The sequence below is a fragment of the Brugia malayi genome (genome assembly GCF_000002995.4).
Source record: "Brugia malayi strain FR3 genome assembly, contig: Bm_v4_ChrX_scaffold_001, whole genome shotgun sequence".
Classification (NCBI taxonomy): domain Eukaryota; kingdom Metazoa; phylum Nematoda; class Chromadorea; order Rhabditida; family Onchocercidae; genus Brugia; species Brugia malayi.
In genome coordinates, this window is record NW_025062479.1 from 1,643,931 (window position 1) to 1,660,060 (window position 16,130).

Consider the following 16,130-nt stretch of genomic DNA (forward strand, 5'->3'; position numbering starts at 1 on the left):
TGTTTTTCCTCTTACTAATTATTCAAATAGAAAAATGAAAATGATGAAAAATAAAATTTGAAAATTACTTCAATGATCTGATTAAATAATAAATTTTATAAGTGCTCAACAATCACAGTTTTTTTTTTTTTTTGCTTTACAATTTTGCTAACGTAATCATAAAATGGAACGAAAATAGAAAAAGAAAAACCAAATTTATCAGCTGATAAATTAATTTATTAAAAAAAAAAAAGAGACAAATAATGAATCCTGAAATAACATTTCTTATTTTCTATTAATTATTTTTATTTTTTAAATTTTCAGACCACAAAACATAGATAATAATAAAGTTAGCAATATATAAGAGTATTTTAGAATTAAAATCAAAGATAAATCATAAAAATTATAGTTGAAGATAAATCATAGAAGAATGAATTAATTTAAGCAAATTAAATAAATAAATTTAGATATAATTTGCTTAATTATATTATCATTCGAAAAAGCGTTATGTGTAAATAATTTGCAAGAAAATTTTAGCTAAAAAAAATTTAAAAAAAAAAAAAAGAAAATTTAAGTTTATGGTATTATTTGTTGTGTCTTTGAAAAAATAAAAAAATGATACAAAGAATTTTTTTTTCGTTTTTTTTTTATATTGACAAATTTCATGAGAAAATATCGGCTTTTTTATCCATATATACCGCCTTTATATATCCAATAAATTTCGCTCGATTTTTTTCAAAAATTTTTTTAGTGCTCTTTCTTTTTTTGAAAATTAAACATCTTATTTTGCAGATAATTAGAAATGAATTATAGAAGAATGAATTAATTTAATTGGGTAGACAAATTTAGATATGTCTTTCTTAATTATTTATCATTCGAAAAAAAAAAAAAAAAAACATTGTGTAAAAAATGAAAGAGAAAATTTTAAAGACCAATTAAAAAACTTTATGTAAAATTTAATATTATGAAGGAGCAAAGCTTGAAAAAATAAGCAATAAATTCTTAATTACCTATTAAAAACAATAATTTTAATATGTAAATGACTAATTCTTCACTTCATTTTTTTTTTTTTTAAAATAACTATTTTCTATAAAAATTTGAAATGGTTAATTAAATTGCAAAATTGTTATAGAATTAAAAATTTCAAATGATATCACAATAACTCATTGGAAAGCAATACATTTGTGAAGCTCATTTTGAAGCGATGAATCAACATCAATTATTGGCAGCTGCGCTCAAAAATAAAAAACAAAAACAAAAATACAAAACAAAAAAAAAAAAAAAAGAAAAGAAAACGGAGAAAAAAAAAACCTCCCAAATTGCTTATTCAAAAGAAAAAAGAAAAGAAAAAAAAAATAAAAGTTATCGTCATAAAAATGTGATTTTTCATGTTTAAGTGAAAGTTAGAATTTTATTTGTTTGAAAAATTTTTGAAATTTCCATCTTCAACATTAATTTTAATATCAAAAATGAAATAAAATAAAAATAAAAAAATAAAATCAAATATGATATGATAAAATGATTTGGAAATTAGCAGTGAATATTGAACTTTTTTTTGTTTATTTATTTCATTTTTTTCACTTTTTTTTTATAACTGTATAAATTATTTATCTTATCATATCCAATTCTGGTTTTCTTTTTCTGCTACGGTGATAACAGGAAGAAAAATAATTTAATTTTATGCTATGATGATAATAGGATAAGAAATGATTGATAATTTAATAATTGGTCAAAAATTAACAGTAAAAATACTTTAATTTACTCAATTTTTTGTTTGTTTTTGTTTTTTCTTCCTTCAAAATTGTTTAATTATGATCAAAGAATGTTGTACAATAATGGATTAGAAAAAATTGAAGACTGAATAATTGGTATAATAAAGTATTCATTAAGTAATTTCGAATAGTAATCTCTTTTTCTTTGTTGAAATGAGGCAGAGAGAAGGAGGAAACAATAATTATTGCAAATGATTTTTATTTTCCGGATTTAATACATATTATAATCCGGAAATATGATAATTATATGTGATAGGATATGTTAAGAAAGCTCTAAAATAAGGTGAAGTTTTATTATGTATTTTAAAATATCGGCCAAAAAAAAAGTTAATTGCAAACAAAGAAATGAAATAAAATAAAATAACAAATAATGAAATAATATGCTCAAAATATTATTGCATAAAGTTAAGAAATAATAACATCATTTCAAATTTTCATATGATAATTAAGATTTGTAATCTAGGATGTAAATTTTAGATGTTTTTTGATAAAATTTTATCTAAATTTGTCTCAATTTCATTAATTAATGAATCTGAATAAGGTAATATAATCCAAAAAAAAAATATATATATATATATACAATTTAGTATATCACAAAAATTTCTCAAAAAAAAAAATAAATAAATAAATAAAAAATAAATGATATGATTAATCAGATATTTTTGTTTTCCTAAGCGTAAATTTTAGACTAAATAGTATTACAGTTTAAATTCTCTTCAAATTGATACTAACTAGTTAAAAGTTAAAAGCTTATGGGAAATATTTACAGCGTATTGAAGAGCAAATGGCGAAACAACGTATCTTATCGAACAACTGCACAGTATTAACGAAATAATGATAGAAAAATTTATTTCAAATATTTCAAAATTTGAAATTTTATATTTAAATTTTAATAAGTTTATTTTTGTAAATGTTTAATGCAAATTATGAGAAACAATTTTCGGCATTGCAAGAATAATTCTAATTGCGATAATTGCATCAAAATAAATAAATTAATGAATTAATAAGTGTAGTGTAAACAATGAGAACATAAATATAAACATAAACTTATCAAAAAAATTTTTAAATATAAACGTAAACAAAAAAAAAAAAAAAAAAATATATCAATTGAATTGGCTAATAATTACCAGTTTATCAGCAATCGGATAGCCAATATGCTGACAATAATTACAATAAATCGTTTATTCGTCAATTTGCTATACTCTCAATTTTATTGATAATTCTTTTATCCTCACAATTGTTGTTAATATTTTCTGCTTCATTTTTTATTGGATGAAATTACAAGTACAAAAGAATTAATTAATTAATTAATTGATTAATCAGTCAACCAAACAATCAATTAATCCTTGCTTTATAAAGATTACCTAAAGTATAACTTTCAATATAATCAATATTTCAATATAATTTTCAGGTTGATAGAAACTTTTGTATTACGAAGAATTTATGCGAAAAATTATTGTAACTGAAACTATTAAATACGTTTCTTTTCTTTCTTTTTATTTCCTAATTGAGATGTTTTATATTCTTGAAATAAAATAATTAGCTCAATTGCAAAAAATTTTTTGAAGAAAAAAATAAAATATTAATTTAAAAGAGAATTAGAACCAAAGATTATTCTGTTGTGATTGATTTAATTGAATTTTTAATGCAATTATAAGTTAAAAAAATATGCTATATTTTATTTGCACATTATAACAAGAATGATCTATTTATTTTTCAAAAAAAAAAAAAAAAAAAAGAAAGACAAAAAAAAAAAGAAAAAATGAAAAATATGCTTTCGTACCTTTCCTGCTGATCAAGAATGAGGAGAAATGAGAAAAAAAAAAGTACGACGATTAAATGAACGAAGAAATATTTCCTCTTTATTATTCAACTGTTATTTTTTCTTTTTTTTTTTTTTTTTAAGAAAGTATAAAGTTAAATTTATTTTTAATTTTTAACTATTTAACGAAAAATGATAATCATTCTTCTCATTTCCAATACATAAAAATATTTCCTATTATTTTTAACAAAGATATGAACGAAAAAGCATAAATCAAATTTTAGTACATTTTTAATTACACAAGCGTTTTTAATAATCAAATTGATTATTCGTAATTCTATGTTTAAATTATATTCAGAAAATTTTCATTTCTGTCCTTGATTTTTGAGATATAAACAAAATAAACAAAATGCACCATAAAATAAGTAAAAAAAAAAGACAAATAAACAAACCAAACATTTCATTTGTTTTCCATTAGTTAATTTTGAAAAAAAAAAAAAAAAAAACACACACACACACATACAATAAGCATATAAATAATTAAGATAGCAATAAAAATTTTTTTAAATAAAATTATGATGAGTCAATAAATTGTGAAAATTTTTCTAATGTAACATTTTTATGATCAATAATAGTTATATATATATGTTTGTTGAAGTAGCAATTGTTGACGATAAAATTGTCGTGCGATGTGAACTAGTGGGATGATTTATTCAGATAAAAACTTTCCGTCTATTACTTCAATTCAAACAAATCATTGGATGTAATCTGTTAGGTAAATTATGTAACGATTTTACAGTTTACCACTAAATGATCAAAATTAAATTAAATATTTTAAAATCGTTTTTATATGATTTAAAATATTTACCTAAAAGATGAGTACAAAATTTATCAAAATAAAAACAAATTTTTTAGGGTCTTTTTTTGTTGTTTGTTGTTGTTTATTATAAGTTTAAATGTCATCTTTTTTTTTTTTAATTCGTCAGCGAAATATCATTTGTATCTGTTTATAATTTTTTAATTTCTTTTTTCCTATCCTTTTTTTTTTTTCAAATCAGTAAAAAGTATTTTTTGATTAAGAGGTAAATAATTTATTGAAATACAATAATTATAATTTCTATGTTTTTTTTTTTTTTTTTTTTGAAATAAGTGATTCAAAATTTTGGAATAAGAAATTTTTTAAATAATTCGGATTTTTTGAATTTTTTTTTTTTTGAACAAAAATAATGATGCTAAAATTATTAAAATGATAATATAAATAATTTTTTTCAAAAAAGAAATGATGAAAGAGAAACCGAAGGAAAGAAAAAGAAATTGTTATGATATGTGGCAAAAAAAAAAAAACTTTTTTTTCACCAAAAAACAATTAAATTAAAAAGGTCATATTTTTTTAAAAAAAGAATTAAAATAAATTAAAGCAGAAAAAAGAAACAAAAGAAAGTGATTATAAGTTAAAGAAAGCATGAAAAAGTAAAATGATAAAATGGTAGGATTGGTTATCATTTATCTGATAATATATGTGTGTATGGATGTATGTATGTGTGTATGTGATCTGATATGATGTAAAGATGTCGAAATTTGTGGTATAGTTGAAGCTTTTTAGTTTGAGCATTTTCAAAACTTTCAACTTTCTTCATTCTTCGTCATTCGTTCTCTCTTAAAACTAAGTGATACGGCTACTGCCACTGCTACTACTGATGATAATGATGACAATAATGATAATGTGATAATGATAGTATGGCAGATTGATGCTTTAGTTAGCAATATCAAAGTGATTGCTATCAATGCTTATCAAATCGTTTTGGTCTTGACTTTACTATCACTCTAAATCTTAGTGCTTTCTAGCTTTCTCCTTCACATCGTTCTTATAAACTATTCAATTTGATGGATATATTTTAAGTGATGATAACAGAGGGAAGTGATAGATTAGATATGTGTGTATGATAGATTAACAAAAAAGGGTGATATAGCCGTTATTCTCTCTTTTTTTTTTTCTCTTCTTTTTAAAACTAAATTTTTGCAATTAATTTAAAAAAAAGAAAAAGAAACGAAATATGATATCATAGTATTTGTTTACTATCTTTTTTTTTTTTAAATTTATTGAATAAATATATTTTAATGAGTAAATCAAATTGAAATTGATACCATAAGGTTTGAAATTTCAAAAGTAAAATTGACAAATTTTTAGTATTAAATGAAAAAATGATAATACTAAAAAAAAAGAAGTGATAATGATTTTTAGATTTTTATGCAAAAGAAAAAAAACTGAATTAATAATAATTAAACGAATAAAATCTGTAAATATGAGGAATACATATCGGTGCAAAATTTTTAGCAAAAGAGGTAATTGATTATATCTCTTTTTTTTTATTTGGGGCGAATCAATGTATTTTTTTTTATTTTTGTTCAAATATTGCATAAAATTAAATTAATATTTCAAAAACGACAAACAGGAATGCAATAATTTGTTAGTTAACTTTTTCATACAACTAAATAATTTTATAGTTACCTATTCACATAGTTATTTCATTATTTATTTATTTATTTATTTAATAATGCAATAAAATATATTTTGAATAAATTAATAAAATTAAAAAATTAGAAACAGAAAAATTACTTACTGAAATTATACATTTTTTTCTTTAAATTGTTAAAAAATTCGTTTATTTTAATAAATATTTATTAGTTATATAATAAGATTATGCAAATTGAAAAAATTTAACAACTTTTATCCGAATGTAGTAGATTTCACTGCATTTTACTATACTTTACAACATTTTCTTTCTTTTTTTAATCTTTTTTTTCCGCTTTTTTTTTTTCACTTTTCTCTCTCCCTCTCTTTCTCTCTTCTTCCCTCATAATGAAAGGTAAAAATTTTTTGAGAAATTTTTAGTTCAAAAAGAAAGAGAAACCTCAACAAGAGAAAAAGGGAGAGAGAGAGAGTGGGTGAAAAAAAAAAAAGAAGGATGAGAAAGGATGAAAGACGGAATACAACATGTTATGTTGTTCAAGTATATGAGAACACAGTCTTTGAAAAAATTCCTCTAAGACACTTAAAACAATTTATTCTTAAAAAAAAAAAAAAAAAAAACGAACCGACAAATAAAATTTTTGATAATATTTTAAAAAGTTTCTACTTTTTTTTTATTTAAATGAAAACTTAAAAGAGATTAGAAATATGTCTTTAAAGTTTTGTGCTATTTTTTTAAAATCGTTGTTTATTCTTTTTTTTTTTTTTTTGTTTTGAATTGCAAACTAAATATGTTGAAAGCACAAATAATTAATTATTTTAATTAAAAAAAGTTGAAAGTTTGAAAAGAATTGAAAGTAAAAATTTTTGCAGACCACATGAAGACAAAATGAAAACGAATACTTTCGTAGCATGATAAATGACAATGTTAATTCAAATCTAAAACCAATTTTGACACTTTTCTATTTAATACACTTTGGTGGTTTCATACCAAATTGCATTGCTTATTCGTTTGTTTTCATTTGCTAAAATAATTTTAATTTAATTATAATTTATTATATAATTTAATTACAATGCCAAAACAAAGGTTATAGATATTAATATTAATTTTTTCGTTTTTTTCTTTTCGAAATTAAATTTCACTCTTAAATTTATAATTCATTTTGCAAGAAATAGATTTTGAAGTTAATCATAATGAAAGAATACAATGATTATAGCAAATTATTATAAATATCATTGAAATTTCTATAAATTTTGATAATAGTAAATAACGATCACCACTTTGGGCAAAGAGTAGATGATTAAGATCAAAGATTACATTCAATATAATTGATGAAAAATTTCATTTAAAAAATAAGCATAATTTTAGCAAAATAAAATTCTATCAAATATATTCAATGTGTATGTGTATGTGTGTATATGTACATATCTAAATAAATTATTATATTATCCCTCAATGATCAATAAATAATCCGCCCTAAATAATTTTTCTTATATAAAAAAAAATTTTTTTTGTGAACCAATGAATTTTCAATGTAAAGAAAAAAAAAAAGAATAAACCATAATACAAAATTATTGGGAACAAATCGATATGAATTGATTAACTCATAAACTCGAAAATTTTATGATTCATCCAATGGATGAAAAATATACGAAATACTTTGCAGCAGTGTAAGAGAAAAATATTAGTGAAAAAATTTTTCGAGAAAGTTAATCATAATGAAACAATACTGCAATTTTAGCAAATGATTATTAGAATAAAATAAATTTGGAAAACAAACAAACAAAAAAAAAAAAAAAAAGAACGGAAAAGAGAAAGAAAAAGAAAAAAGAAAAAAGTAAGGTGCGACATTTCTGATGTCACAGTGGAAACATCAAACTTGTTGGTTTTTTCTTTTTCTTTTTTTTTAAACTCAAATAAATTTTGTTTCAAAATTAAAATACACGCAACAAATTAGTGAAATAATCCTGAACACTAAACAAATATCTTTTTCTAATACATATAATAAGTGTTTTTCTCTTTTCTTTTTTGATGATAACTTTAAATTTATTTTAATAAATAGTAAAACCAAATAAAGGAAAAAAAATTTTTTTTCTCATTTGAAGCAAAAAAAATTGAGAGTGAAAAAGTTTTTTTTTTTTTTTTTTTTTCAAAAAAATGATAGAAGATGAAAAGAATGAATGAAAAGTTAGTTGTTTGATAATAAATGTTAGGTGATGTGCGAATAATTTGTAAGCAAATGATGAAATTTTTGAGTTTATCTGATGAACTATGTTGAATGAAATGAAGTGACCATTACAATGAAAAAATGTTCACATTCACAATTCAACAAAATTAATAACTTTGATCGATAAATAATACAACAAAATTTCATTTCATTGTTTTAACATAATTGACTTATATTTGCAAATATTTCTTCTATTGAGAAAAAAGAGAAAAAAAAAGAACGAAGAAAAGAACAAACGAAAGATCAAAATTTAATAAAATTTTGATCTTTTTTTTTTCCTCATAAATCAATAGCTCAATAATGACAACAACAACAATAGTATCAAAAAAAAAAAAAGCATTTTTTCATTTTTTGCTTTTTCTTTTCACACAAAGTTTATTATTATAAAATATCCATTATGCAAATCATTATAATTTCAATGATTCATTGTAATCAAAAGTTTTTTAAAATTGCTAAAATTAATTATAACGGCATTTTAACAAAAAAATCATACTATTATAAATTATCATTATTGTTACCGCTACTATTATTGTTGTTACGAATGTTATTTCATCAATAAGATTCTAAGAACTTTTATCCCTGAAAAATGTATCATTTTTATTAAAAAAAAAACATTCTAACACTAATTTTGGACTGAATTTTAATCTTAGAATTTTCAAACAAATATTATCTTGCAAAAGAAAAGGAAATTATATTTAATAACATAACATTGGATTAAAAATTTCAACAATTGTAAAAACATCAACAATTTTAATAACAAATATCTAAAGAAATTAGCATAAATTTTAATAAACAAAACAAAACTTAATTTTTTTTTCCACTTTCTTTTCTCACTTTTTCATAACCAATAATAAAAAGTTAAAATACTTTATTGACGAAATGATATTGAAACGATAATAAAAATTCAATTGCAAAAAATAATTCCACTTTTTTTTTCTTCTTTCAACTTTGTTATTTAGACAAGTTTCTACTCAAAATAAACAAAACTGTTGGTATGATTTAGAGAGAAAAGAATGGTTGTGCTTAAAGTTATTTTTTTTGAATCAATTTTAAGCGCAGTAAACTTCTCAAATTTGTCATTTTATATGTCATTGTCATTATTTGCATTGATGTTTTATCTAACATTTGTCGTCATACTTTGTCACACATAGCCTTTTCATTTTCATTTGCAATATTTTATTGTATTTGGCACAAATATATGTTCATTGCATTTATGTTTGATAAAAACACGCAAAGGAAATTTTTATTGATTTTCATTTTATTTTGATTTAAAAATGAAAAAAGAAAAAGATAAAAAAAAAGGAAAGAATCACTCATACATAAATTTTTCTTAATATTCATGCAGAAAAGAGTGAAATGAGTTTGCTTCAATTCAAGAAATTTCAATCATTTTTTCTTTTCTTTTCATATTTCAATCTTATGATAAAAACAGAGGGAGAGAAAGAGAGGAAAAAATATGAGAATAACGAAAATTCAAAATTAATTAATAATATAATAATGCTTAACAATAATTTCTTTTTTTTTTCTGCAATTGTTGTTAGGACAAAAAAAAAAAAAATGCAATAAATTATAACAATTTACAGTCATGAATTCATGTAAATTATAAATTAATTAATCAAAAACTGACACTCAAAATAGCTTTTCACATTTATTAATGGATGTTTCAGCTTCTCTACAATTAAATTCCGGATAATAATTCTCGATAAATATGCAATTGGATATTACATATTGTTTAATATCTGTGAAACCAAATTGTTGTGCTAATGATCGAATATTGTAACAGTGACGGCGAAATATCTACAATGACTATGAATGTTGAATAAATACAATTGCATATTTTATGTTTTATATTATTAAGTTGATATTATCATATTATTTATATGAAAAAGCTAAATTTTGAAAATTGTTTTTTTATTAAAATTATTAAACAAAAAATTATTTTTTAAAAAAAAAATGGTATATATTGATAAAATATCTTAGTTATTTAAAAATTTGCCCATTTTTTGCATAAAAATTACTCTTATGATCAAAATCAAAATTATTTAAAAGTTGTTTTTTGCATTAAAATTATCTTATGATGTTATCAAATTTCAACTTGATTACAATTCTTTCTTTATTTTTTTTGTGAAAATTACAAACGAATTTACTTCTCTATTCATATCTTCTTCTTTAATCACTTTTTGCTTCATTGATGATAGCAATCGCTTTCGTTCCGCGAATTTTTTTCTATCAGTAGCCATTCTATGTCTTAATGTCAAAATTCGTTGCATCGATTGATTCTTATTCATAAACTCGTTATTTTCATATTTGTCAGTCTAAAATCAACTTTTTTCATGTTTATATCAAATTTTCTTATCAAAAAAATTTTTTTAAACAAAATACAATTTTTAATTAGTAAATTTACATTAAAGTTTAGAAAGATTAAGTTTAGCTGCGAAATTTCATAACTAAATATAAAGTTTACCTTTTCATGCGAAATTATTCCAGTTAAAAGCTTATCAGTCTGCTCGTTACTTGTTGTCGTTTGCTCTTCAATTGCTGCATCAGTTGCTGAGTTATCGGCATTATCAAATTGTTTAAAATTCTAAAATAACTAGATAAAGGTAGGAATAAATTTATATGTGATGTTTTGAAATGATTGTTGCAAGAGAAATCAAATGAATGATAACTGATAAGATGACGAATATGAATTTTCTACTTTATTGGCAAAATCTGCTGCAGGTTCAGCAGGCTGATTGAATGAAGAAATTCTTTGTGCTGTCATTCGAGAGTTGATCACTTCATGCTTTTGATCACTTCCAATCTGATCTTCTCTCGCCAATTTTGAATTAACTTCGTGCTAGAAAAATATTTAATCTTGAGAAAATAAAAAAAAAAAAATGTACATTTATTATCTATTCTAATAGCTTAAGTTATAAGAAATTAAAAAAAAAAAGATTAATTTTTAAAATCTCATTAGTTTCAAAATTTTTGTTTTAACTAAAAATGAATAATAAGTTTAATTGATAATGCAGTAACCGGTTTCTTCTGCAAATTGAATTGATGTAGCGCGTTATGGCTTTCAAGTTTCTTTTTGTGTACTTTACGGTAGGATGATGAAGTCCTCGGTTTACTTTCAATTCCAAGTATTTCGATCAATGAAGCATCTGGTACAACGACCTGTATGAATAGTTTCATCTTCTTTCTAATAAAAATTTGGAATCCAACAAATGACCCAAGGTATGAATTAAAATTTCAAAAGTGAAATTTCTTATAAATAAATAGGTCATCGTTATGCATCATTGATAAGAATAAAAGATATGCTCAAATAACGAACAATAAGAATTAGAAGTGTATTCGAATTTCTCAGCGTGCTATTAAAATATTACACCTTAATTTGCTGATACAAACCTTAAAATCATATACTGAATAAAAACATGTAACAATATAATATTTACTAACATGTCTGAAAAACAAACAAATGGTAGCGTTTAAATTCGGATGAAAATCTTAGTTTTTGATTGTTTAGGTCAAATATGCATAAAATTAAACATGCGTGAAACATATGTTCAAAAAGTATTATTACTTTTTGAAGTTTATCAGCTTGAACTTGTGCATCTTCTGCAGCTTTCATATGTTGCGCATAAATACGACGATAATGCATTTCTTCATTTGATTCATTTGGTATATCTGATATTTTATGATCGTTATCCTTTTCATCAATCACATCGCTTGAATTTTGCGCAATCATACCACCAGTTGTTACCTCCTTTATTGTATAATAATGAATAAACTAATTTCGTTTAGAAATTAATTCCTCAAATAATAAAAGGAAATTTTTTTTTATAAAAATTAAATAAAATGTTTTTGATTCTAGAAAGGTTTAGTTACCGTTGGCTATCAGTTAATGTTGCGTTAGCAATTTTAATGTGCTGACTTTACAGTACAATCACTATTTTCACTCTATAATCATGCGCATTCAAAAGAAATTTTGCAGGAAATTATCATCATAAAAAATTACAGTTCTTGAATTTGAAGTGGAATAAATGAAATTACACGTATGTTAATACACAGTATGTAACACAAGGCAGCTAAAATTTTCTTACGGTAATTGTAATCATGCAGCATATTGTATTAAGTAACTAAAAATCTGACAGCTAAAGCAATACGGTATATGGTATAGGGTATTTGAAATTCTCACACTATTTGGAGTATGGTATAAGACAACTAACATTTTATGATAGTTTGAATAATACAGTATATGGAATAAGGTAGCTAAAATTTTACGGTGATTGTGATAATACAGTAATATCAAGTAACTGTTTCTTACGGTAGTTGAGATAATGCGGTATACTGTACATGTTATGGGGTATATGGTATAAAAATTCTCACAAATAATTTGGATAACACAGTTATAGTGCAAAGTAACTAGTATTTTATGATAGTTGAGATAATATAGTATATGCTATAAGGTAGCAATGAAATTTTCTTACGATAGCTGCGATAATACAGTATGTGAATAAGCTAACTTGAGCATGTGTTTCACTTTGTAATGGTGTAGCCATGTATAATCGCCCACCATAAATAATCATTTTTGGTTGACCAATCTGTGGTAAAACACCGAATGGTTGATAATATCTGAATAAAATTTTAAATTATACGAGCACTAATTTAATGATTTTTTTTAAAAAAAAGGAGATATTTTTAGTGTAGAAGAAAAAGTGCAAAATTTTTCTTAGATAACTTCTTACGAAATGATGAAAATTTAACAAACTTACAAATGACCATCTTTAATGACAGGTTGAAAAATAACAGCTTGTTGTTCGGATTGTAAAATAGCAGCTTGTTGTTCAGTTATGGTATAGTTTGCAATAGTTTGTGAAGCATTAACAGATCTGCTGCAATTACTAATTCATAACTTTCTTTTTTCTCAACACATCTAGGTAACTGTGAAATTTTGATGATGAGAAGGAATAATTTTAGTGGCATATGAATCGGAAAAAATTATGACAGAAAGAATGATAAATATGATTTCATAAAAAAAAAAAAAAAAAAAAAAAAAAAAAAAGTAGTAACAAATCGTTCAAATCCTTATCAATTTGAAATTTTTATTTTCATTAGTTCATTCTTTTTTATCTTTATTCCCTATTCTCATAAGTTGACAACGAAAATCAGTTGAATAATACATAACTTGGTTTTATATAAATTTTATATAAACTAAAGTTATGTGAAGTACTTCAAGCAAGAAAATTAAAATTTCATTAATACCACACCACACATAACATAGCAATATTATTTTTATCGAGAAAGAGATCTAAGCAAATCACTGGTAAACTTTTACCCTTGTTGTCGAACATTTATTGATAAATCATTATTAGCTGAATTGGATGCAACTGATGGGTCTTCCTACAATCATTGTTACCTTTAAGAGGTAATGAAAAAATCATTTTAACTTATAACATTTTTAAATAGTTTATTTTAAAGTATTTGCTGTTTTAAGATAGGTTATTGCATCATTACTTTCCAATAACGCATGGTTGACTTCAAAAACTGTCAAATTGTTCCAAAATAACAGTCTGCACTATTTATTTATTTATTTATTTTTTTTTTTTTCATTAAAAATTCTGTTAAAATATGCTCGTGAAACTTAGAAAAAATAAAATTCACCTGAATAAAAGCAGATGATGTACTGTATTCTAGACTGACATGCGGCACATTTGGTTTAGATTTGAACCTAGAAGTGTAAATAAATGACAATGCTCGTGTGACAAGTACAATATAAAGCATTATGATTATTCAAATTATTCAAAATTAAAAAATTTTTTTCCCTAACCAATAATTGAGAAATGGTTTGGCTGTTGTTGGCTCATAATCAATAAAGCCAGCCTGAGCTGCTAAACGATGGACAAAATCCGGAGGAATATGAAAAAGTCTTGAAAGCCTTTCACGAATTATCGGATCGATTCCTTGAATGCCATTTGGAGCAGTCAATTGTGATGCATTACCAAAATCATAATTTGTTGTTGGTGAAGTTGGTACTGCTGCAACAACATCAAGAGCACCCTAAAATTTCAAAGCTTAGATATTACAAAAACTAATTAATTTCAAAAATCAATAAAAAATAAGTTGAGAAAGTGGATAAAAGACGAGATAACTGTAGTCGAAAAGAATATCAATATGTAATATGTTAAAAATTACTTCTTGAAAAATTGTTCCTACTTTATTTTCCTTTTTTTTTAGGAAAAAAAAAACAAAATACTTTTAAGAAGGACTTTAAAAATACTTCATTATAACAGTAATAATTAATTAATTAAATTTTCTATCAAGGATAAAACATCCGTACCCGAATGACTTTCTTCAAATCCAAAAATGGCTTTTCTTCAGCAAAAACAGTAATTATATGCAATAATAGTAATAGAATTATTTTTGCAAACATCTAAATCAAATTTAAAAGTGATACATTAATGAATACAATTAACATAAGTATAAATATTTCAAGTTTTTCTCATTATAATAATGCAATTAAGAAATGGATTCATAATTAAGAAAATTCTTTATCCTACTATACTAGTAGAAAGGCAATTATTAAATTAATAATATTAAATAAATTATTGTTATTAATTTAATAACATAAGACACTTAGCATAATGATATTAGAATTACAATTTAAAAAATGTCAAATTTTGTCATGCTTATATATAATATTCAAAATGATGATATAACCAAAGTAAGAAGTTAGAAAAGTTAGAAAATTAAAATCAAATTGCTGATATTAGTTTGAAGGAGGATGAGGTGGTGGAGGAGGAGGAGAGGGGTAGTAATATGGTCAAAAAGTGGGTATTAGAAAAGGAAAGACCTAAATATCATCAGCTGTATATTGGTGATGTAAAAGTGATGCTCTCAATTTCAAATCAAACAATTTCAACTGATCCAATTGCATTCCAGGTGAAATTTTCTAAAATTCCTAATGAAAATTTATTTCCAAAGAAAAAATTTTTAATTAATCTAATCAGTTATGTTGCACTTATTCTTTCATAATTTTGTTAAAATTATATTTTTTCCAAAAAGAAAATTTTTTTTTATTTGTTACAAATAAAAATTATTTTATAGAAAAAATTTCGAAAAATTTGTTATCGCTGCTAATAAACTGCAAACGAAATAAAAAAAGAAAAGCAAAAAATGAGGAAAATTTTACTTTTTTTATTAATAGATTAAATTTTAAAAGGAAGAAAAAATAAACGTAAATAAAAACTTTACTCCTAAACGTGCAAATATATATGAATGCAAAGTTCTAATATGTAAGCTTGAAAACTACTGAGTCAAAGTGAACAAATATGCAAGAAACAAATGAGATAAATAAAAATAATAATAACAGTAATAATAATAGTAACAGTGATAATAATCGGTAATAATCGATGATAGTAGTAAAAGTTATAAAAACAATAATAATTGTAATAATTATTATTGTTACACTGATAAGTCATTCCTGTAGTTTTATATGAAATTTTTTCAAAAGAAAATATTGGTAATAACGGGTAAAGAAAATAGCAAACAAGAAGAAGAATGATGCTGAAAAATGAAATGAAAATAGTCATTTAAAGATAAAATGATTGGATATGAAGTAAGATGAAAAAGATGGAAAAAATGATGATGAAGTGAAATGAGTTAAATAAAAATTAACAAATGAAATAAAAAGATGTTTTCACTCATTGAACTAAATTTTGTCGATTATCTTTCATGCATATAGCAAATATTTTGTATGAAAATATTCATTTTTGTATTAATTACAACAATGACTACTTGTTTTTTTTTATCAAATTTCCATCGAAGAAATTTTCTTTTATTGCTAAATAACTTTTATAAGTATTAAATATTGTTTAGGTATAATTATTAGAAATTTCAGAGCAATTAATTATTTTTATCAATGTTATGTTTGACTA

At 22.7% G+C, this 16,130-nt stretch overlaps 1 protein-coding gene across 1 annotated transcript; it reads right to left on the reverse strand.

The window, feature by feature from the left end:
* Positions 1–9,840: 9,840 nt before the first annotated feature.
* Positions 9,841–14,626, reverse strand: Bm11545 (Uncharacterized protein; the record flags this gene model as incomplete). The annotated part of the gene is made up of 12 exons (XM_043073250.1): positions 9,841–10,008; positions 10,359–10,526; positions 10,676–10,795; positions 10,910–11,050; positions 11,230–11,370; positions 11,777–11,959; positions 12,720–12,828; positions 12,969–13,088; positions 13,532–13,596; positions 13,858–13,924; positions 14,024–14,253; positions 14,534–14,626. The coding sequence occupies 12 exons, from the start codon at positions 14,624–14,626 to the stop codon at positions 9,841–9,843; spliced, it is 1,605 nt and encodes a 534-aa protein (XP_042929184.1).
* Between the last annotated feature and the right edge of the window lie 1,504 nt (positions 14,627–16,130).